General features: G+C 40.5%; 2 protein-coding genes across 2 annotated transcripts in view; both read left to right on the top strand.

Moving 5' to 3' along the window:
* The first annotated feature begins 3808 nt into the window (after positions 1-3808).
* On the top strand, positions 3809-16872 carry tacc1 (transforming, acidic coiled-coil containing protein 1). Its single transcript, XM_053315729.1, has 13 exons — positions 3809-4034; positions 5575-5684; positions 8165-9620; positions 10663-10726; positions 11356-11545; positions 12012-12076; positions 12511-12627; positions 12749-12825; positions 12958-13001; positions 13634-13797; positions 13888-13994; positions 14117-14237; positions 15030-16872. Exons 1-13 carry the CDS (start codon positions 3865-3867, stop codon positions 15093-15095), a joined length of 2751 nt encoding a protein of 916 aa, XP_053171704.1. The 5' UTR covers positions 3809-3864; the 3' UTR covers positions 15096-16872.
* A 2597-nt stretch (positions 16873-19469) lies between these two features.
* The window catches only part of loxl2a (lysyl oxidase-like 2a), a 29010-nt gene continuing 24556 nt past the window's right edge, over positions 19470-23923 (top strand). Inside the window, exons 1-2 of the mRNA XM_053315343.1 lie at positions 19470-19579; positions 21510-21823. Of these exons, the coding sequence (XP_053171318.1) occupies positions 21541-21823 (283 nt within the window). The 5' untranslated portion in view covers positions 19470-19579; positions 21510-21540. The remainder of the gene's footprint in view (positions 19580-21509; positions 21824-23923) is intronic.

The raw sequence follows: 23923 nt of genomic DNA, 5'->3' as shown, positions 1-23923 counted from the left end.
TGATGTTGTTTGTCTCTTTGACCAGTAGATGTCACTGCAACACTGATTCTGCCAGAGCCAACGGCTCTGGATTTTCTTTTATACAGTCTATGGGATTTTAATAATTGATAGCTCAGAGGGAAATGATTGCGTGTTTGTGCATGCTTGTGCTTTTATTGACTAGGGAATCATCTCCGGCTGGATTAAGTCAAATCAAAACTTTTTCTGCCAGTCTTTCCTACTAGTTAATGAATGTCCATCTCACATTGTTCAGTTTGTGTCACTTTCACCTGACCATATTTTCTGCTTAGATGCTGACATGTCAGTAGGGAGTGCAGGTGCCACAAGACAGGCTAACACATCCTCTGTTAATGGCCCTTGCTCCACTTGCCCTTCCTCTTCTGCTCCGCTAATAAACACACACACACACACACACACACACACACACACACACACACACACACACACACACACACACACACATACACACACACACATACCCATATTCCTCTGGTCTCACTTTGACTCACTTCCTTCCCCCCTCTTCTTCTCCTCCCTGTTGTACCATTGTTTTACATTCATTAATTTTCTGGGAACTTCTGATGCATTCAGGACTTGCCAAGACCAGGCCCTCTCTGTGTGTCTGCACTTATTTTAGGCTCCAAAGGAAGGGTTGTTACGTAACGAGGTAGCTCCACTATAAAATTGAAACTCAGGCTCTAAATGGCGAGAGTATATTTAATGTATTATACTGTGGATGCATTGTGTAAATATTGCATGTGCTTATGTGCAAATTTTATCTCCGTAGAGTTGCTGTGCAGGATACCAGAACAGCTTTGTCATAAAAATACTGTACTGAGCCTCACATGGAGACTAAACATAAATATGTCATTAGTCACATTTGTACAGAGAGAGTGTCAACTGACAAACATTTCACAATGGGAGGAGGGGGGGGGCAGATTGTTTTCCCCTCTAGTTTTAGTTACTTTCTGTTTTCTCAAAAATGCCTTTTGGGTTCCTCCCACTGTGTTTGAAATCTGAACTCTTTTGAGTTCAGATTTGAGTTGAGTGTTTGGATTTCCATGGAGCGTCAGACTCCTTGGCAGGAGTTCTGGTGGCTGTGGTGGTGGTGGTAGAGCTGCCTTCAAGAATGGGGTGGTCTTTTATCTAGAGAGACACACACACATGCAGCTGCCTCACAGTACCTACTGATGCTTATTGATGCAATTTTTAGACTAGAAAAGCAGCAGCTCAACAGTTTTCATTTGTTGGTATGGCTGGTAGTCTGTTTTTAAAGGAGAGGAAGAAACAGTCAGTTTAGTGTTTTTAGCTTGTTTCTGGAAAATGTGGCAACAAATAATGATGATTATATTTTGGGGAAATAATAAGAACCCTCCCTTATATAACCTCCTTATCCCTGGCTACCATTCATCTTCACTGGACCCTCACCACTACTGCAGTGAGCCATTAAGAATAAACAGAGAATTCATGGAAACAAACAGTTTAATGTTCTTTCCACATTCAGATATATACATACACACCGACAACCCACTATCACACATTCAACTGTAAGTTTCTCATGTGTTGTAGCTTTGTTTAATCAAATATGGCCTCGGCTAAGTGATGCTCAATGATTATGACTCATATTGTCCACTGTAATCTTTTGTTTTAATACGCCTGAAATTTTGGAAACAAACATTTCACAGATAAGAAGGAGATACTAAACCCAGAATAAAGGTACCGATTGACACTCTTACTCCCACTACCACCTGCAGATGATCAATGCATACAGGGTTCCCCCTCACCCTGAACCAACCACATGTTCCACCAGACCCAGACAGTAAATAAGTGTGCAGTGGACAAACTCCACCCTTTCTGGTCAAAATGTGGAAACTCTGAGCCTGACTGAGGCACGTGTGTCTCTGCTCTGCGACGGGGGTTTGGGAGGAGTTTAGCTGCTGCACAGCCAAACTAAACTCTTGAGTTTATGGCACTGGAGTATACAGCATTTTATGATACACAGATTATGTGATATGACAATGATATGACAAGGCTCACACCACAAAGACATTTCTTTTACAACAGGTGTTAGAAACAGTAATGTAAATGATTAGAGAAAATTGACTGAATGGAGAGTGTGTGTTGAATCCTTGCTGGTTGATTTCAACTTGTGAGTGTTGTTCCTCTTTTTAAATAGGGTATGTCTGTGTCATGACAGTTCCCCTCGGCATGTATAATTTTTCTGTTTTCTACTGGTCCACCAGTTCACTTGTCCATACATACTGAAATAGTTAGTGCTATTTATCATGCCTGCAGTTCTGAAGAAATCAGTTCACAGTTTGATTACTGTATCAGAAATTGGAACCAAATTACAATCCTCGCTCCATGGCAGCAGTCAAATAATATGTTTCTTCCAAAGTTACAAGCACAGATGAGGCACAAAAAAAATTATATATTTTGTACACAAAAGACTATATATACTTGATTTGACTAGCCACAACTGTTCATACCTCACATTTGTTACATGCATTTTTCTATGAAAGGAGGGTTACACATTTTGTCCCCAAACTCTTACAGTGGAATAGTATGAGGAGTGTATGTCTTCACTGCCTGTATGGACAGCATTTGATGAATACAGTGACATGTAACTCTTTCATTGTGCAATTGCGCATGTGACTGTCGACATAGCTCTGCTATATGCTCCATATGTGAAAACATACCATGATTGATTTCCAGATTTTTATTATACCTGATAATTGCTGCAAAGTGGCAAACTCACTCTTGTAGCAGTGTTTGTAACTTTGATTGTTGAGTCTCTTTCCTTGATATGTTTACAGTATTTAGTCCATATACTATATACAGTGAAGGTTCTCTATATGGAGAGCCTCCTGTTGAATTCATGCTTTTGGCTTTTTAGCAGCATTTTGGAAAGCAGTGAGTTTCAAGCTGCCAAGAGGTAAGACACATATAAGTGATGTCAAAATAAGGTATTTACTGTGCCTCCTTTACTTCAACACAGTTTTGTGCCCGTGTCAGATGCTAGTGGGTTTTTATTATCCATTTATGTCCATGGCACCTGAAAACCTTAGACACATTGAATCCAGCCAGGTAGATCTTCTGGGATTATCCAGCAGAACTGGTTCCCCTAGCCATGCATGCCTGCTGCTGGATTGAAGAAACGGTTAACTGTTGAACAGCCTGGGGGAGCAAAGAGGGCTTTAAGATCCAGCCCCACATTCCTAGCCTCTCTCTGGGCTATAAAATGTGGAGTCCCATCAGTTTTGGGCTCCTCCTACACCTCCTCCTCCTCCCTCTGTGTTTGTTTTCTGTCTCCCTCCTCCTTCTGCTTCAGAGCAGAAAAGCGGGCAGACAGGGACATACCATTCTCCAACCACAGGGGAACTCATTCGGCTGAGTGACGAGGGTTGCATTCATTCTTGCGCCACAAAATTCTTGCTTCCCCCCATTGTGTTTGGTGTCATTGGACCAGCCTGAAGTGGAGGGGAGAGGTAGGAGGGGGCTCAGAAGAGAAGAGTGTGAGAACAGCATTGGAGAAACCAGCTGATCAGAGCTGTGGCATTCTCCTACAGAGGCAGAAGGACAGAGAGCTTGACTGATAAAAAGAAAACTAAGAGAAAGTGAGTGATTTTGAGACAATATACATACCGAAGAGTAGAAAAGAAATGTCTCCTTCCCTAAATGTGAAACTGGGAGCTCATGTGAAGAGAGGAGCTCTGTGGGAAGATGTGAGTGCTGCTGGGAGGGTGGAAATCTGAAGAAGGAGAAGAAGAAGAAAAGCACAGAGAAGGATTAGTCCAGTGCTGGAAACCAGTCCAGTGAATATTCAACAAAGGGTAGAAGAACACCCCTGTGGAAGGAGGAGTGATGTCTTGGCTGTCACCCGTGTCATGGGCCAAATGGACGTGGACGGCAGTGCGAGGGGCAGAGGGAGAAGAGGATGAAGAGGGACAGGAGGCGAGCCAAGAGAGGGAGCAACGTGGAGAGAGAGGAGAGCAAGAGGAGGAGGAGGAGGAGGAGAGATCTCAAGGCTTCAGGCAAGTGTTTTGCTGGAGCCTGTAGACTATACTGGCAGTATGATTCACACAGTCTGGACTGGAGGAGGGTTTTCGCATGTGTGTGTGTGTGTGTGTATGTGCAAAGGTGTTTCCACCTGGTTGAAGAATCCCTAATATTATAATGGTTGGATGAATTCACCCCATCACCCCATGACGCGAAAAAAGAATATGTTTGTTGTCTCATGTACACAGGCATTTTGTTGTTTACATGCAGAAACATCAAGCATGTTATGTTGTCATGCACTGCTGGCATGGCTGTGGTTTAGATTGAGAGTGTTTGAACAGAATATTTTTCTCAGCCTAACAGGCATATCCTCATTTCAGGCATATCCTCATTTCAGTGGCTTTGACAGAAATAACACACACTCTAACACTGCAGTCAGGTTTAGAGTAGTGATGTAATCGTTGCATACACAAACGGTACATGACACATGGTTTAGGCATTGTGGCCTTGCTTGTCCCTTGTACTCACGTTATCATCTTGGCCATTGTTCCAGGAAGACAGAGAGCTTTGTTTTTTGTTTGCCGACTTTAAAGATACCGTTTGTGTTTTAAAGAGGTGTCAGTTAGATAAGCTCTCCATTTTATTGACCAGTCACTGTGTCACCACCCTTCCCTAAATGCCAAAAATCCACATGTGTTTAACAGATCAGTAGTTCTACAACCAGAGTCATGTCAATATCTACTACGATGTGATCTGACTTCCTGGAGTGATCAGATTAAATTAAATGCTGCTTCATTGCAAATGTTAAAATCACTGGCCAGTGTTAAAAATTAGGACACTGCAAACTGTATTCGGTTGTAATATTCACATCCTGATTGAACTGAAGTAGATACATTTTACGTAGCTTGCATGGTGCAGATTTGCAACTGTAAAGATGTGACAGGAAAGAGTAGGCCGCCCTATTTCCTCTTTCTCTAGTTTTTACTTTATCTATCTTTTACCGTCTTTCTTCGCCTCTTGCTCAAATTCAGATTCAAGTTGCCTTCACTGACATGAATCAAACAGTTCTCAGAGTGTTTTCAAAGGACAACAGAGGAGAGAGCGAGGTACAAAGTAGACAGATTAGAGATTGTCAGTACTTGACAAGACACATTTACCAGCTATATGAAGTCATTTTTGCATATGATTCAGATAATATTGATGGTATTAAATCAGAAATATGATTATATTCAGTATACTTAAGGTTTATATGCAAAGAATTGCTGACGATTTTGTATCATCAGCCATTAGATTATAATGGAAGGAATCATACACACAAATAAAGAATTGTCTTTGTGTTATATTTGGATATACTGGACATTTTAATAGAGGGTGTGATTCTGTATGTATGTCATAGTCTGTTACAATTCACTGCACTGATTCAGCTGTTGTTACTGTAGTTTTCATATCTTTTTTCTTATCATATGCTCTCCACTCCTTAGTTATGTAAGGATCATTCAGTCCTTTTTTCCCATATTTGGAACATTTGGAAAGTTCATTCTTTTCTCTCTCTGTGTCTCTCTCTGGCTACCACAGCTCGGATTCGGACGGTCATTTTGACACTCCTGAAGCAGTAACCCCTGTCCGTGCCCCTCCGGCCATCCCAGGAGAGCTGGAGAACAACAACATTGATGCAGACAAAACAGGTGAGGCCACTGCTGAGCACATAACCCAGACAGAAAGACAAACAAGAGGCAGAGAGCATACTGTCCAAGACACGGATGCAACAACACCCGTGGCTAACTGAAGGCTGGCATTATTATTACACACTCTTACTCAGTGTGGTATTACAGCACATGTAATAGACAGGGTCTTGCCTTGAAGTTGCCATGGAAACAGGAGACTTTTGATGTTGTTCTAAATGAGACATTGAACGTGTGTGTATGTGTTTGTCTTCATAGTGAAATGAACAAAAAACATCTGCACAGTCTAAAAATGTGTCAGATAAGTTGAAACAATCATTTTAAATAGCACATTTAGGCTTTCACTACCACATCTTAACTGTAGCGTATCGAGTTCAACATGCCAGAGTAATTAGATACATATGCTGTTTGGCTGCTTCAAGAATGTACGCACTTACCTGAACTTCAACTTTCATTAATGATTGACCTATTAAACTGCAATGTTTTATTACACGTAGTTAAAGTTACCTGATACCTAAACATGTAGTGAAACGTATTTCATGCTCAGTATGTTAGCAGGGGCGGACTTAATGATTTGGGGGCCTCAGGCAAACACAGTCAAGGGGCCTCCTTTGTGTCTTATTTTCACCTTTTTCTGTAACTGGAAATGTTTGTATTCACAGTGTTAGAGTACTCAAAACATTAAACTATTTATTCCATACTAACAATATCTGCTGCATTTAAAAATGTCCTTAGGTAAAAATGCAGATGTATTTTTAGCACAATGTACCTACATTTACTTAACATCTGTTGAATTGGGCTTTGTAGGCGTTTTGTAAGTGTTTCAGTCAATAATGAGTTGAGTAGTCCAATAACATGATTTTATATGTTTTTATATCTAAATATCATAATTAATAAATAGTTGTTTGGGGCTCCTTCTTCTGGGGGCACAAGGCAGTTGCCTACTTTGGGTGGGTTTTGAGTGTGATGATGGCTGTCATTGTCATTTGAATCAATAAGAGGTGGAGCCTGTAGCAGAGTGTGGGAATGGCCTTCGCTCTGGAATTCAACAGGTTCAACAAAAGCTTTGGTTGGCTACGTTTTGTATTAGCCACTGATAAGACTTCATTAGGGAGGGAGTAACAGAGCAAAAAACATGTTATCAGGCTTTGATCATCATTATGTTGCTTACTTTTTAAGGTGCTATGAAACCACATGCTAATGTTTAGTGAATGGTAAATACAAGGCGGTCGTTTTGCTAGGGAATTACCCGTCCTGTAAAACTGCTCCGGCAACATTTTCCAAAAGTGTGCATTGCGAAGGTCAACCAGTATGGAGCAAGGAGGGAGTTCACTTTTGTTTCAACCACAAACATCCCGCCCTGCAGCTGAAGGAGGAAGTTTGAATTTGTCCCTGCTGCTGGCAGACAGGAGTTGAAGTTGATCTAGGAATGTATTTCAGTGTAAACACGCTGGTGGCTCTGTTTGTCTCTGCCCATCCAAAGTCTCCATTACTACCTCAGTGTCAGTCTGCACATGACAACAGTTTATAAATAATTTATAGCCTAGATAATTGAAGACTTTACCACAGCTAAAAAAGGGCAATGGTGACAGCTAGATGCTTGAAGGTTGCTTTGTATGTTCCTTAGATGGATGGATGACTGACATTTGACCTGAATAATACATGTGCAGTTCGCTGCCATTTTGAAATGTTTTGGTTTCCAAAGAAATTGGAAAAAATGTTTTAAGGTCAAGATAGTCATTAATAACAATGTATTGTAGATTAACTGAAAAACTAAAATAAATGAAGGTTATCATCACAAAATAACAAACAAATGCAAAATAATTCATCCTAATGGTCAAATTCAACCGCAGGATTAATTTGATTCAGTTTATTATTACAAACAGGCACTGCAGCTGCCTCTAAACAAACTCAAGAGTGAGAAACTTATACTATTATATTGACCATAGATGAGTACATGTTCTTATGGGCATGTTGGATTGCAATTATATTTTTATATATGACACTTGAGCGACACAGTGAGTGGAAGTAGGTAGAAACACAGCAGGCTTTGTTAGTCTCCTAGCAACATAATATTACATGAACATGGCGATTATGACAGGCACACTGAAATATTATGTCAAAATGGCTCTTGAGGTGATAATGACATCATAGCAGCCGTTGCACCCTCAGCACACAACAAAAAGATAAATCATAGCTTTTTAGTTGTACTATCAAATGCACTACCTGGTATAAATGTCACAGCCCTCATAGTAAGACATCGCCATGGCAACAGCAGCACTTGGAGCACTTGGCTGGCTGGTAACCTGCTTTGAGAGAACCAATCAGATTTCAGCTACATCTGAGTTTAGATTTTATTGGAGAGATTATTATCTACAGTAGTTTGTGCTGTTTTAATTCTTGTGTTCTTGTATTTTGTATACATTTATAGATATGTTATATTTTGCTAATATTGATATTATTTTGTCTTTTTTTGTCTTTAGATGTGGAGCAGGACGAGCACCTGATAGTGACTGCTCCTATTCGGGATCAGGATATTTTCCTCAGCCACGACATGGGTCAGGATGAGCCTGTAGTCCCCACGGGTGACCCACTGGAAATAAACACCCAGACCCTTGAACCAGAACAAACAGGAAGCCTATCGGAGGCCTTGGGCTCTGAGCCCATTCCTGATTCACTTCCTGAAGTGTCTAAATGCACAGCTTCATCCTCAGAACCACCCCAAGCCCCAATTCCTGTCCTAATCACAGATCCAATTCTGGATCTGGCTCCAGCTCCTAGTCCTGATCCAACCCTAGAAACAGACTCGATCCAGAGCTGTGAACCTGCAGCCAGCCCGGCTCCAGAGCTCCATGAGGAGAAGCCTCTTGCTGAGTCAGAACCACAATGCAATGGGCTCCCCAATCAGACAGAGTCTTCTCACAAGACTAAAACCAGCAAGTCTAAACCTCCATCCTTGGAGATAAAGGCTCCATGTGATAGTGAGATTACTCAAACAAATGAGGAACAAGAACTTCCTGTTCCCAAGGGCACCTACAACTTTGACCCTAACCAGCTGGATGACAGCTTTAACCCCTTCACTTGCGGTGGATCCAAAATCCAGAACTCTCCCCCACCATGCCGCTCGAGCTTTCAGCCCAGGCTTGAGCCACTCGGCAGTGAGGTCTGTGATGACAGCTCAGCAGCACCAGCAGAGGAGTTAAAATCAGAGGCAAAGCCTGTGATGCTGGAGTTTGGTCTGGACGAAGGAACAGCCAGCAAGCCACCTCCGAGGAAATTAGGCGGCAAAAAGACAATCAGCAAACTCACAGCTAAGAAGAAGAAGCCCAAAGGGTCAGATACTTCCAGCAAACCAGCACCAGAACCCACAGTGTTAGAACCAGTTTCTCAACCAGCATCAGAACCAGTTTCTCAACCAGTGTCAGAGCCAGTTTCTCAACCAGCATCAGAACCAGTTTCTCAACCAATGGCAGAGCCAGTTTCTCAACCAGCATCAGAACCAGTTTCTCAACCAATGGCAGAGCCAGTTTCTCAACCAGCATCAGAACCAGTTTCTGACCCTGCTCCAGAAGCTGATTTGTCAGTTTCAGACTCTACTGCACCTCTGAACCTGGATGATATTCCTATTCCTAAGAAGGGAACCTATAACTTTGATCCCAGTCAGTGGGATGACCCGAATTTTGACCCCTTCGGCGGCAATAGCAAGGTGAGCACCTCTCCAGTGCTCCCTAAAGGCTCCTACAGCTTCGACCCAGACAATTGCGACAATTCTGTGGACCCTTTCAAACCCTCCAAAACCCTGAACACAGAGGACTTGTCCAGTAGCACTGCTCAGCCTGAGAAAAAAGTAAAAGACCCAGGCAAACAGAAAGCAGGGCACCCTCCAGGGGAGAAGAAAGTTAGGCAAATTCCCAAGAAAAGCAAAGAGAGGACAATCACGTAAGTTTACAGCATAATGTCTCGACCAAGATCCAATTTCCATCCATATGTTTGTAATCTTAACACTCAGTCACAGGAGTTTGCAATTTAAGGCTGGAACATTATCACCCATAATAAAAGCTCAAATGTGAAGGTTTACTTTTCACTGAGCTTGCTCTTTCTCATGCTCAATGTGTTATTATTTACATCCACTAGTGGCTGGGATGCATACCAAACAATGCTTTGAACACATGCCAGACACTTAACACTGCATACTAGCCATTGGTGTAATTCCTATACAGGTTATATAGGCTGCTTGTAGTTGCAGTGCTTGGACAAGTTTCAGCTTTTTCAGCATCTTGTTTTTATGCTCAAACTTTCTGCAGAGTATCTAACATGCTGAGCTACACACCTTTAGTTACTCATACACTCTCCCTTGTCTCTCCCCGGTTCTCCCGTTCCCTTACTAAAATCTTGCTGTATCCTCTTCATCCTTCATTCTTTTCTCGTCTGTTTCGCAATCTCTGAACCTCTGCTTTTTTCGTCTACTTCTGTTGGCCTCAGGACATCAAGTCAACATCAACAAGCCAAGTTTCTCTGTTTTCTGTTGTAAGTACTCTCACTATCGATGCCCTCTTTCTTTCTTTCTTTCTTTCTTTCTTTCTTTCTTTCTTTCTTTCTTGCATGCTGGCTTCCCATTTTACTCCCATCATGGCATGTGCTGTGTCAGGGCCAACTGTTGAAGGAGCATGTGAGGGAGATAAATGTCTTCCTCAGTTTCACCTCAACTCACAGGGTCATCCCGTCATACGTCAGTCGTTCAATTTGTCTCATCTTGTGATCCTCCAGAAGTTGGACAACAATAGTGTGGTTATACATGTACAGTAGCTGCACCTAATTTAAAACGGGGCTATGCAACAAGCTCCAATTAATATTTGTGCAGCTACACTATATGGTTGTGGAAATAGTGAATGTACAGTAAATTCAAAGTGTTATGGACCTTTAGTTTGTGTATCTAATCTATATGTTCTAACACTTGTATCACCATGTGTTTGTTTTGTAGGAACTCCTGTAAAGTTCAGAAATACGATGAGAGCCAGTCGCTGGTGCTTGACGTGTGCAATCAGGTAATTTGAGCATTTGTGAGTGTCTGTATCTGCGTGTGTGTTTGCATCAGTGTTGAAATACTTCACCTTACTGCAGCACACTGCAATGCCCATTACTCAGCAGCTGTCCAACCTCCAGGCCTCACCTCTTGAGACACAAACACGCGCACACACTCACGTACACACACACACACACACACACACACACACACACACACACACACACCTGATTGGAGCATCAGCAGTGTCTTCTGCTCTGCAGTGCTGAATTGGCTTGGTGACAGATCTATGGCTTGTCACTCGGCAGTCAAATATTAGTTTGCTGCTCCCATGTGACCTCAATGTTATCACCTCATCATCCTCAGGAAACATCCTTGAGATATTGTTCAAGGTCCCAAGGTGTCCTAACACTTCTGTCAAACAATCTTACTGTAATTTTATTTTTCAAGAATGATAAATGTTGGGAAATATTAATTAAATTTTGGAGTTATGATGGATGTTATGTTATGATGTTTCCATATCTGAAGCCATAGATTGTGTCCATATTTTTAACTTAATGAGTTATGTTTTTATGTTATTTTTTAGTAGATACCTAAGTATGAAATTGATCTCATTGTACTGTGTGTCACATCTTGCCCCTATGTCTCCAGGAGGAGGATGAAGTGGTGGTTCAGAACCCGGAGATCACTCAGCGAGTGCATCATGCCACAGATGAGGAGAAGTTGGCTTCCACCGGTATCACAGGCCCGGCAGCAGAGACTGAGGAGGAGAGAGGAGAGCCTGAATGCAATAAAGCACCTGGCAAAAAACAGCCAATCAGCGACACATCTGTTATGGATGGTATGTTTCTCATTTTTGTACAAACAGGTTTTGTACACTCTCCAGGCTATACTTTTCCCCCTTTCAGTCAACTTTATTGTTGAACTAGCTGATCACCTTAGAACACAATGTTCCTTTATGATCTGTTTAAGTCAGCAGTGTTTTATGAAATGTCCCATATGCAATGTAGCCCAATGTACCCATGAGGCATGGTGTTAGAGAACTGAGTATGACTAGGGAGGTGCCAGTTCCAACACCAGGATGAATTTGAAAATGATTTAGTTATATCCTTTTCTCAACAACCAGTACTGCTGTATTATCTGAGCCAGACAGCAAAGCAAAAAGAATGCAGTTGAAAACAGTTGAACTTGCATGCTTAGCACAATCCTGTCCTGGATATAATAAAGTTGCACATATTATGCTAGTTTTTTGTGACATTGACATTTGTCATGGCTTACAGAATTATGTCGGTTTTCTCTCTTTAAAGGTCCTGAGACAAAGATTGTAGAACACCTGGAGGAGAAGGACACATGCAGTCTGAAAAATGATGTGGTAAGTGGACTATAGGAACACACAGGAAGGGGGAATGATAAATACTTAAACACAACTGGCTTGTATTCCTATAACTGTTCTTCATCTCAATTGAGATGAAAATAATAACAGCAAAAATTTGAATCAGACTTTAATGTGTTTTCATTCTGAGGCTACATTTAACTTGTGTTTTTAAGTTGTGTCCCACCAGCCATTTTGGTACATATTTCTAAAAGCTTCTACTTAGACAGTATTTATCTAAGACAACCACACTTGAATATTGAACAAATGTTTGATTAGCAGTTTTCCCCAGAACTCTCCTGACAAAGCATCATGTGATGTCTGAAATTAAAACCTGATCCATGACACACTACCTGGGATCTGCTTACAAAATATAAGAGTCATGTTCATGTCAGAGCCTGTCAGATACAGTTTGTTTTCTGAATTGTTCACAGAGTGAGACCTCCATGAGTCAGACAGCAGGCAGTGAGGTCACAGTATCCCTGACCCAGGACAATTTGCCTCTTAGTGAGATGGACAAGGCTGCAGTGCTCACCCTGATCAGAGAAGAGGTGTGTCTCTCCCACACACTCCCCAGAGTGACTGCAAAAAGTGAATGTGATGATCATTGCTTTGTAGATATGAACACACCCGTTTATTCCTTTTTTTCTTCTTGCCCTGTCTCCCAACCAGATCATAACTAAAGAGATCGAGGTGAACGAGTGGAAGAGAAAGTATGAGGAGAGCAGGGTTGAGGTTTTAGAGATGAGGTATGAAGCTTCACTCTTTCTCTGGGGCCCTCCTTCATATTAACAAAATATTACAGTGCATATATAGAAAACATATCAATAACTTGGATAAACAATGCTGATAAGAGACTATTGTTTATTCTTATGTGACAGGAAAATTGTTGCAGAATATGAGAAAACAGTTGCACAGATGATTGGTAAGTTACTGCCACCTGCTGGTGGTATCTTCTCTTTTGTTTTATTCTTTTAACAAGCATGGTATCTCATCACTCTGTGATGTAACTCACTAGCAAACTCATTTATTCATCCATCCTCTACCAGTTAGCCTATATTACAATTAGTAATAATTAAGAGACATAGCAAATAAACTGAACTTGGTCCATCAGTCCTCCTCTGTACACCATTGCTCAGATGTGTAGGCCTCACTCCTATTACTTGTTGCCCTTGTTAATATACATTTCAGAGTTGCTTTGTTGCTCTTGTGTTTAGAGTGACTTCAGGAAACATTAACTTAAATATCTGGTTCTAAAATGTGTACATTGTGCAGTCAGTCAGCAAAATACATGTTTTGCATGTTGGCTTTACTTCACTAAAATGAAACACTGGGTATTACATCTAAGTGCAGAATCTCAGTTTTATTGTGAGGGTATTAATATTAACATCAGAGGAACAGTGAATTGTAGCCCTTTTTATAAATAGACCCTCAAATGTAAAGTAATTGAGTCGAGTCACCATATTTAATATTCAGTTGCAGATTTTTTTGATCAATAGCTGTCATCAGTCTATGCCCAGAAAACATCAACAGACACATAATTTCATATTTTCCCAGAGGATGAACAGCAGCAGAAGACCTTGTCCTGCAGTAAGTCAGTGAGGCAGATGACCTTAGAGAGGGATCAGGCCCTGGCCGACCTCAACTCTGTGGAGCGCTCCTTCGCTGACCTCTTCAGGAGATATGAGAACATGAAGGGAGTCCTAGAGGGCTTCAAGAAGGTCAGTAGAGCTAAAGATCACATGAGATGTTTTGTAGTCCACCGTCATATGATAGCCAGGTCACTAGACATGTTCTACATATATCTGCAGAATGAAGAAGTCCTGAAGAAGTGTGCGCAGGACTATCTAATGAGGATCAAGCAGGAAGAACAGCGGTACCAAACGCTCAAGGTGCATGCTGAGGAGAAACTGGACAAGTAAGTAATGTTTCCATGTGTACAATATGTGATTTCAAGATTCAAACATCTGAGGCCTTTTTTATTCTGAAGACCGCTTGATACCAATCTCTTTTGTTTCCTCCACTCTCTCTCTCTAACAGGGCAAACGAGGAGATAGCCCAGGTACGTGCCAAGGCCAATTCCGAGGGTGTCGCACTTAACGCCAGCCTGAGGAAGGAGCAGATGAAGGTGGAGTCACTTGAAAGAGCTGTCCTTCAAAAGGTAGGATGACTGCAAACATTGTTAAGATGGATCAAGTATATTTAACTATGTGGGGTGTACTGAAAGAAACACTCCCTATAATTGAGGTTAAAATCCTTTCCTTTTGAAGTTGACGTGTCAAGTAGTTGATTGTAGTTGAGGTGATTTGTGGACTTTGTTTCACACCACTGGGAAGATTACAGTGCTTTTCTCCCAAGTTAAGACTATAACTCCAACAAAACTGGTTGTTACCTGTCCCTTCTCAGTGTTTTCTTTTCTTTTTTGATTTTGTCTTTATATTTAGTGAAAGGGAATGTGTGTTGTCTCTCATCAGGTTTTACTTCTTGCACCAAGAAAAACTACAGAACTTTCTGTTTTTGCTGTATTTCTTGCCTTGTTTTCTGCAATTAGATGTCCATCATTGTAAACAGTCATAAAAAATCATATTGTGCTGTAATTGTAATGGTGTTGTTGATTACAGTGATTATAAAGGTTACAGTGGTATAAAACTAAATTAATAATGTTGAAACTGTTAAGCCCTTATTCTTGAGCCCTGAGCCCTTTAATCAAGTGCAAGTATTTGAGCACCACTGTATCAAACGCTGGGATCTCACTTAACACTAGGGGGCAGTGTTTCATTTGCTAAAACCAGAATTTAGTTGAAATTAGAAAGACAGCCACAGCAACACACATTTGTTTATTTGGACCATATATTTCATATTTTGCATGTTTTACATGGGATGTTTGTCAAACCACACTGTTGTCCTACCACCATCCATTCATAGATGCTATTTCTCTCTTTGTCTCTCAAAGAATCAAGAGATTGAGGAGCTCACCAAGATCTGCGATGAACTGATCGCCAAATTGGGAACAGATTAAAAGGCATTTGGAGCACCCTGGTAACCAAATGGTCACTGCACGTGCCACATGACCGCAACCTCCCGGCTCGATTTCAGCAAGGGACCTATGATGCATGGCATACCATATCTCTTACCCCTTGTTTTCTGCCCACTGTCCAATAAAGGCAAAAATACCAACAACAACAACAAAAAAAGAATAAAAGGCCTTTAATCAAACGCTGCAGCCTCGACACACTTTAACACAGGTGTGCTCCCTCTAGCTCAAGACCCAGTGAGACTTTTCTCACTGTGACATGTGATGTAAATTCTGTACATGATCAAACTTTCTTTATTTGCTCATATATTTTTTTCCAAAATATTATTATGACACTCACTCGTTTGTTCTTCTATGACTGAACTATTAAACCAGATCAATAATGTCATTAAATCATGTGACAGCTTAAGAAGCACAAAGTTATCACAAGGTGTATTGTAATATTTTTTAAGAAGAAGCATTTGATTTATTGATCTTTTGCTGCGAATTTCAAGGATCATTTTATCATAACAGGTTTTCAGCTGTTGTTGGTTTATGAAATGTGTTTGAAACTCTAGAAAATAATGAGAAAACGTAGACAGACAGCACATCTTTTACTGCAGCTTCTCTACAGTCTAATTAACTGTGTTGAGGCCATAGTCTTCAGAAAGGACAAATCACTTCATTGAGTGCCTAAATTGATCATAGTAATTACATTTCCTGGCCTTGACAATTTTCTTGTTGCCATTTCTTTTGCAAGGCAGATATTTTTTATTGGCCAAGTTTAAGTTGACAATTTTCTTTCATTACCAAATTAACTGGGATGCAATATTAAATCCTTTCAGTTTGTTCCTCTTGTTTCACAGTTTAACATCCAACCACATGTGATAAAACCCTCATTTATGAAGAGTTTGAAGTTAAAGCACAGAATTGTGACATCATGTCCGTTATGCCACCCATTAATCTCTGGGATCATTAAATAAGAAGAGCACTTATGAGAACTTACATTCAGTTGTGTAATATCTTACTCATATGATGGGAATTTGACAGTGATGAAAGTTTGAAGTAGTAAAACCATTGCTCTTATTATGCTGTAATATTCGTGGCATGTTTTATTTTCACTCTGCGTTTGAGTGTGAAAAAGTTAGGAGCACATTCTGTTGCTACCATGTAGATATTTTTCAGTTGTGTTCAGATTCATATGAGTCCAAATGTTTCTTGTGTGCCTTTATTTTAGCTACTTTGTAGAAAAGAGAGTTTTGGCTCTTTCACACAGTTGTTTCCGGACTCTGTTGCCAAAGTGTACTGTTTACAGTATATATATTTTATGGTTAAAACATGTTGAACATCAGAAAGAAAATGCTTTATCTGCAGTAATAGATTAATGAGCCCTAACCCTGTTAAGGGTGAGAGTAACCTGATGGATGCAGTAATATTTTGATTGCCAACATAAACATTTTCAGATGTGATTGGAGCACACACGTGCAATACATTAAGATGTGTCTCCTCCTCCTCAGCGGTGAAAGCCTCCTTCTAATTCAGCACAATCAATTGCCAAATGTCATTGTAACATGAAAAAGGGTTTCAGTACGCGTCCTACTGTTGTGATGTTATGTAAGTCTGAAGGTGCTTTCCAATGCAAATCCATTCTTACAGTACAATATATGTAAATTTTATACTTTATGAAAAGAATATTCAGAATTAAGTTCCTAATATTTGTAAATTGAAGTATACTCAGATTGTATGTTTACTGCGCTATTTTGTGCATTCCTGAATAAATGGCTAAAATTTATATAATGTGTCTTAATCATTTAAGCAGAGTGCATTCATAATAAATTCTTCTTTTTACTTCAGAGTATAAGACTTTTAGTCGATGTCAAGTTAAGTTCAATAAGCCACTGAATGTGTGAAATGTAAGCTCACATGCCCATAGCACATGTGCCATGATTTGCATTACCAGAAATAGCCAGGGAACATTATAGGGAAAGGGAAAATCCTGCATAGTAACCCACAGTGCACACAAAAAACAAACCATAGGCACATAACATCCTTGTTGCTCCACCACCACTGCAAGGATGGACATTAAAGATCCAAATTTAGTCTTTGTATAGTCCTACAGAGAAGTCAGTAGTCAATTCTATAGCTAAATCTACTGCTGCTCTTCACAAACATGTAATTAGTGGCATTTTGTTTGGGCATCAAGGGCGAGCAGTTGCCTCAAATTTTCAGATTTAACAATAATCCTGTAACATTTGTAATGCATCTATAAACACAACAGTCTATCCTTAGTCATATATCATGGTTCACAACAGTGGCGTGTCTGTGATTCACAACCAGCTGCCCATTTTGTATATTGTAGAAATGAAAAATCACAGCTAAGGTTTATCTGTCACTGATTGGGACTACTTTTAGGATTCAATTTGCAGTTGTGTGTTTGGTCTGCTGCAGCAAAGTACAAAGGCAACCCCAGACAACCTTCCTGTTCCCATGAACTACAGCAGGCATGTTGATCACGTTTTGGATTGATAGAAGAGGAAAAAAGCTTGCAGTTAACTCTTCCTTACCTTCTCTTGTCACCCAGTTTTATGTTATTGCTTTACTATCTACTATTAGTGTCTTTTCAGTTTCAAGTAATGATACACTTTTTCAAAAAGTGACAAAACTTCTCCATCTGCTTTATTTGAGTCTAGATTATAAAAAAAACTCCTTACAATAGCCTTTCCAACATCCTTATACATGGTTTTACATGGAGAAATAAGTTTAATAAGTATAATAGATCTGCAGGCACATAATGGCAACCACGATAAAACTTGCCAGCCACCTTTGGTAAATTAGCTTGCTGCCAACAGGTTTGGCTACAGGACGAGGTGTTTTAGTAGGCAATTGAGATTTAATGAGAATGACCAGTTGCCTTGTCTGAGTAAACATCATTAACTTGCATGTTGCAGGAGGGGAAAGCATACAGGCAGCATACTCCTTTGCTAAGCTTAATGACATCACAGCAACTTGGATTTTTGCTGACACCAAATATTCAGATTAAGACCAGAATCCTTAATATCAAGAATTAATAAAAGTTGAATGTACCATGTTTGTGTCATATCGATATGTTAATGTTTATATCTCTTATTAGTAAAGTCAATAGTCACCTGTTATTATGTTATGTTATTAGTTAAATGTATGCTCTGGATATATTGAAGTTGTCTGAGGTTGTGTCCATGTGTCCCTTTAGTCTGTCTCAGGTCAGTCAATGCTCCTTCTCACCACATGGTGGTGTCTTTTAATACCACTGTGCCACAAACCCAAGGCCCACCCTAATGAGACCCTAAGCACAATTTATACAAACTAATAGTGGACATAAAGACATGGCATGTTAGTTAGTTAGTTGGATAAACCCCTGTCATTTGGGGAAGGGGCAAAAGGCAGGTTTGCATGACTCTGTACATGTCTTAGTGTCTGTTGTCTCGCAATGGATAAGAATTTAAAGGCTCCCTTACAATCTAATGTATCATTCATATTTCTGGATTACATTTGAGGTTTTCCTGTGGCATTTTTATCACTTCTTCTGTATTTTATCACCACCTTTTTTTTAGGCATTGCCTGATGGGAAAAGAGCCAGTGGACTTGACTGAGCTTGCTTGCTGGAAATTGTCGTCCACAGCAGTGGTTCTCGGGATCTGAGAACCACCATGGGTCCTTGAAGGGGTTCCAGGAGTTATTATTTATGTAACACAATAACAGAATGTATTACTAGTGGATTTCATACACTTTATGTAATATAACATCTAAAGATAGGGGACCTTGGGACAAAATCTTATCAAATGGGGGTCCATGGTTTAATGTTTGTCAGGTTGACTTGAAAAAGTCTGAGAACCTCTGATCTACAGTTGACCATTATGATTCATATAACCAATGGACAAGAGAACCCAAACCATGATGTAATAGTAGCTGAAAGTTGCTAAAAGCAGCACATAAGTGTACGTGTAAGTAAGTACAGCGACTTTATTTACTAACAGCAGTGTCTGGGTTCATATGGGTCTTTTTTTTCTTTTTTCTTTTTTTGATGTGGGGCTTAAACTTGAAAAAGCGCAATTAAGGAAAAAACAAAAAAGACCATTTTCACAATAATATATCAACTTCTTGATTCAAACACTAAACGACACGTCATTTGTTAGTTTTGACTGGAATTTTACAGACATAATGGGTTTGGGTTTCATAATGCACAGATTCAAGTCCATATGCGCCTCGCGTGTTTTATCCAGTGTTTGAGCCAAGGGGCGGGTTCAGGATGCTGAGGCCGCCGCTCATTGGCTGCTGTGTGTGGTGAGGAGTGGGACGGGAGCGCGCTGCCAGCTGTGAGGGGAGCAGAGAAAACGGCCAGCAGAGTACTAAAGGGACAAAGAACCGCTGCTTCTCATCTCATCCTCTCCAACAGGTTGGACACCTCAAGTCTGCGTTTTAGGAGAGGGTACTGCTTGTTTTCTTCTGCCAAGGTAAGTGTTTTTTGGCCCTTATTTCAGGCAACTGATGGGAAGCCTAACTTTTTGAAACAGCAGAATATCAAACTGAACGATTTTCTGCATTTGTCTTCAATAACTCTTGCAACACGAGGTTGTGTTTTTAGTTTCTATCTATCTATCTATCTATCTATCTATCTATCTATCTATCTATCTATCTATCTATCTATCTATCTATCTATCTGTCTGTCTATCTACACACACACACACACACACACACACACATAGCCTATTTTAAATGTATTTAATGTTGCAGAAGTCTTTTTTAAGTTCTGTGCTGCATGAATACAATTAACCCAAATGACATACTGTGTTGACACTGGACAACCCTCCTGAAGGGAAGCTAGAGGTATCCCCTGACTGTCCAGACATCCAGGAGGTCAATTGGTGGTTGATTTATTTTTTTCTGTCACATGAACAATAGACAATACAAGAGCACTGGCTTTGACTGACAAATGAATAAATTCAGCATGTGGAGTTTTGGGGTTTTCCAGTTGGCTTTACAATCCTTGGCTACTTTTCACTGACAGGCAGCTTTTACTTATTATTGGGCCATATCATTCTCATGCAACATGCTTTAATTTTTCTTCACTGTTAAACTCACAGCTGTTGCTATTATAACTATCCATGTTTCTGAGTCAGATAAATAACAATGCCAAACTGTTAAATGTGAACATCCTTGTAGGAAGTAGGCGTGTCCTCACTGGTTTTGTAAGCAGTGATATCTGGAAATGCATAACAGATACTCAAGTAAAGTGTTTTTTTTAATACTGGTATCTTGAGTTGACACATGCTGGCTGGAGTGATGTTTGCTCCCTCAGAGGTGTTCATAAGACTCTGGGCTCTTATGGGCTACATGGATATGAGCTGATTCTGGCTTAAAATAACTGTTCATATAATATTAAAGGCCAAATTAAAGGCACCCTTGCCCCTGCTGAACTTGTTCCTTTCATGGGAAGATAAACCAGATGTTTCACTGTGAGGATCACAAGCGATGTCTCATGCGGTTTGGCAATTTATTGGCTGTGTACTCCAGGGTGTTTTTTCAAGCCTGTCCGCTCCACAGTTTGTTTGGCTGTTACTATGACGTCAATTCGGAAAGCACCCCCCCTTCTCCCCCCCTTCCCTCCACATTAAGAGGTGGACGTCTCCTTCATTCCCTCCCATGCTTACTTTCACTGTCTCCTTTTCCTCCCTTTAGTCCAGGCACATTCCTCCCTAAGGGCTTTTGGTCCCTCCTTTGACACTTTGATTGTTTGCCATGAAATATCGAGGTGGAGTCAACTTTCCCTCTGAACCTCAGTTCCACAGCCTCCAGGGTGCAGATCTGCAGATAAATGAGCAGGGAAGCACCGTCCCTGCAGGAGCCCACTTTTGCTCTCCATTTGGCTGTGAGAAAGACACAGAGAGGAACCCTTGTCTCAGCAACATTACCTTCAATCTCACCCAAAAGCCAATCTCTCAGTCACTCTCTTATTGGCAGTCAAATATATTTTCATTGTTTGCTTAATATACTGCAAAGCTGCGGTGAGCTCTGTCTCTGCTTCTACTTGTGGTTGTGCAGAGGCCAGTGAAGGGTCTTAGGAAGACTGATCATGGCCAAACCAAGCTGTTACTGGCACAAGACTTGAACTGAAACTGCACACTCGCTTAAATCATGGACAAAAGTACTGCACCACTGTACCACAAATTACTGCCTCCCTCTGCCTGACTTCAGATAACATTCAACCCTCAGTCAAACTCTGTGACACTAGAAGATGTTTCCTTTAAATCCCAACTCACTTAGAAATATTTTTTTTAAATATTCATAGTTTAGCGTCATTGTTTCAGCTTGAAACAGCATCTATAACTTTTTAGCATTTTTATCAACTCATGTACACTCATTTGTCTTTTTATCTCCCTCTAGATAACTGTCCTTTCCTCCCCTGTCCTACATCATGCTGCAGCCGGCTATCATCCACTGTTTGTTATCCTCTTTGCTGTGCATGTGGGCACTTTGCAATGCCCAGTCAGACTCTAGCACCTCTGTGATCCAGCTGCGTCTGGCTGGGGAGAAGCGGAAACACTATGAAGGTCGCGTGGAAGTTTTCTACAATGGGGAGTGGGGGACAGTGTGTGATGATGACTTCTCCATTTACGCTGCTCAAGTGGTGTGCAGAGAACTTGGCTTTCTGGATGCTGAGTCCTGGGCCCCCTCAGCCAAGTACGGAAAAGGAGAAGGTAAAAAGTGACCCTATCTCAGAGCTATCTAACTTAAATGATATTCAGCTATGGAAGAACTGAGGTGAGATTTCATGAGGTGTTACTATTAGCAAACCACAAGCCGGCCAACCACACACATTCAAAGTCGTATATCTTTGCCTGTAGTTTCATATGTTCCATGGAAATCCTGCAGTAAGGTACATGTTTTCCCCTGCCTGACTGCTAATACCCTCAGGCACTGGTTTCCCCATTAGAGGAGAACTGAGACACACCAATCGGCTCTGAGGATGAGGGGAGACTGGAGACACAGGGTGTGTAAACCAGTCACACAGACATAATCTCATCTCCTCTCTCTTTGTCTGTATAAATTCCTGCATCACTATAAAAACACTGAGGAGATTCCCAACTCTGTAAATAGCTATAATGCAATAGCTACTGCTGCGGATGGTAAATGTACTTTGGTAGCTGTTAATTAACTCAGTGCTCCCTGTTAAAGACACGTTTCACTCCGGGGTCAGCCAAAACCAGCCAACCCACTTCAAAAGAGAAATAATTAACTTGGTTATTTTGCTTCTTAAAGCACCAAAGTCATTCTAGCAGTTTTAAGAATCACTTTCATGATGCATATAATGTTGCATGCAGAGTATTTTACAAGAAACGTTTTTCAAATATGGCTTTGGTGCATAAAGATGATGGCCTTTTAGGGAAAGTTATGGCAGTCATTCCTAACCTTCCTGACTTATAGTGCCTTTAAACAATTAAATGTACCCTCTCAATATTTCTAAAAATTACAAAAAGACACAGGATGCTGAATTCTATAATAGATGTGTGCAAATCTTTATTTATCACTACAGATGTACAATGTAAAACTGAGAATTACTCAACAGTGATAGAAATGAGAATGATTCCTGTATTCCTGACCACTAGATATTTAATTCATATACAGGAATCAGTTTGAGAGGAGTATATTAGAAGAACTGTGTGTGTATGTGCGTGAATGGAAACTAGTGTTCTTGTTGTTGATGGAGACACATGGCTGTAAAAGTGATCAAGAGCATTTTCCATTTCCCATAATGATTACTTATTCACTGGTGAAAGAAACCACCAGCTGTTTTAATTGAAGACAAAACTACATAACAAGTACAAGGACATCCCACTTGGATGGAGAGTGTTTTTCCTGCTGGATTATTTATCAGATCCTCAGTTGCCAATAGACAGCTATTATTGGCAATCTCAGTGAGTAAAAAAAATCAGAAACGTTAATCAGTTGTAGGCTACAATGTGCTTAACTGCAACTGCACAAAGTCCATTTTATTCAGATCTTCTTATGGACATTGCTCTGTTCAGTTTGTTACAATTTTCAGTTAAGGCCATGTGGTTGACCGTAACAGCCAATAAAAAAGCAATCTGAAAATTAATGGCTCCCTCTGCACTGTGCTCCCTGTTCTTTTCACTGGCTTGTGAAATTACATTCCCATAAGAGCTGCAAATGATAGTTTTACCACAGCAATCTAGATTTATTACAATTGGCAATGCTGAATATTTGTTTAGACAAAGGTGTATAGAGACCAAACTGGTCCTCAACCTGGAAGCTCTGCTTTATTTCAATACCAGAAGACTTGGCTCTTTTTATAAAAATGTTCCACAGCTAATAATCTGCTGCCAGGAGGCAGCTACGTGACCGTAGAACATGTAGTCACTTTCTTGGTATGATCAGGATGTTTCTTAGCAATATGTCAGAATGACAAGCAGGCTGTTGGTGGTTTCCATGGTCACAGTTACGTGATTTCCCTCACGGCTGATTCATAACAGCCAGCTGGACAGCAGATGATCCGGTTCAGCCGTGACAACATTTATTGGCCAGGTTTTGGCTGAAAGAATGCGTCAGGTTATGTAGGAGAGCAAAAACATCTCCACGTGAGTGGGTTTACTGTCTGTATGACTAGACTTGAGTAGAAATGCTGAAATAGATGTGTTATTTGTATTTTTATTTGCCTTAATCCGTTACTAGGGAAAGTTACTGGGAATTGAAGGTTGTGCCACATGTACAGTACCAGTCAAACCTTTGGACACACCTTCTCTTTCAAGAGAATGGGAAGATGTGCACACGTTTGACCG

Source organism: Scomber japonicus, chromosome 3 (assembly GCF_027409825.1).
Source record: "Scomber japonicus isolate fScoJap1 chromosome 3, fScoJap1.pri, whole genome shotgun sequence".
NCBI classification, from domain to species: domain Eukaryota; kingdom Metazoa; phylum Chordata; class Actinopteri; order Scombriformes; family Scombridae; genus Scomber; species Scomber japonicus.
The sequence above is the reverse complement of the archived record's forward strand: the minus strand, read 5'-3'. Positions and strand labels throughout refer to the sequence as shown.

Excerpts from the sequence above, each read along its gene's own strand:
- tacc1 (XM_053315729.1), top strand. The coding sequence starts at position 3,865 with ATGTCTTGGCTGTCACCCGTGTCATGGGCCAAATGGACGTGGACGGCA. Across the intron at positions 9,621-10,662 it reads AGCAAAGAGAGGACAATCAC|GAACTCCTGTAAAGTTCAGA; the intron begins GTAAGTTTACAG and ends TTTGTTTTGTAG. Across the intron at positions 13,002-13,633 it reads AACAGTTGCACAGATGATTG|AGGATGAACAGCAGCAGAAG; the intron begins GTAAGTTACTGC and ends ATATTTTCCCAG.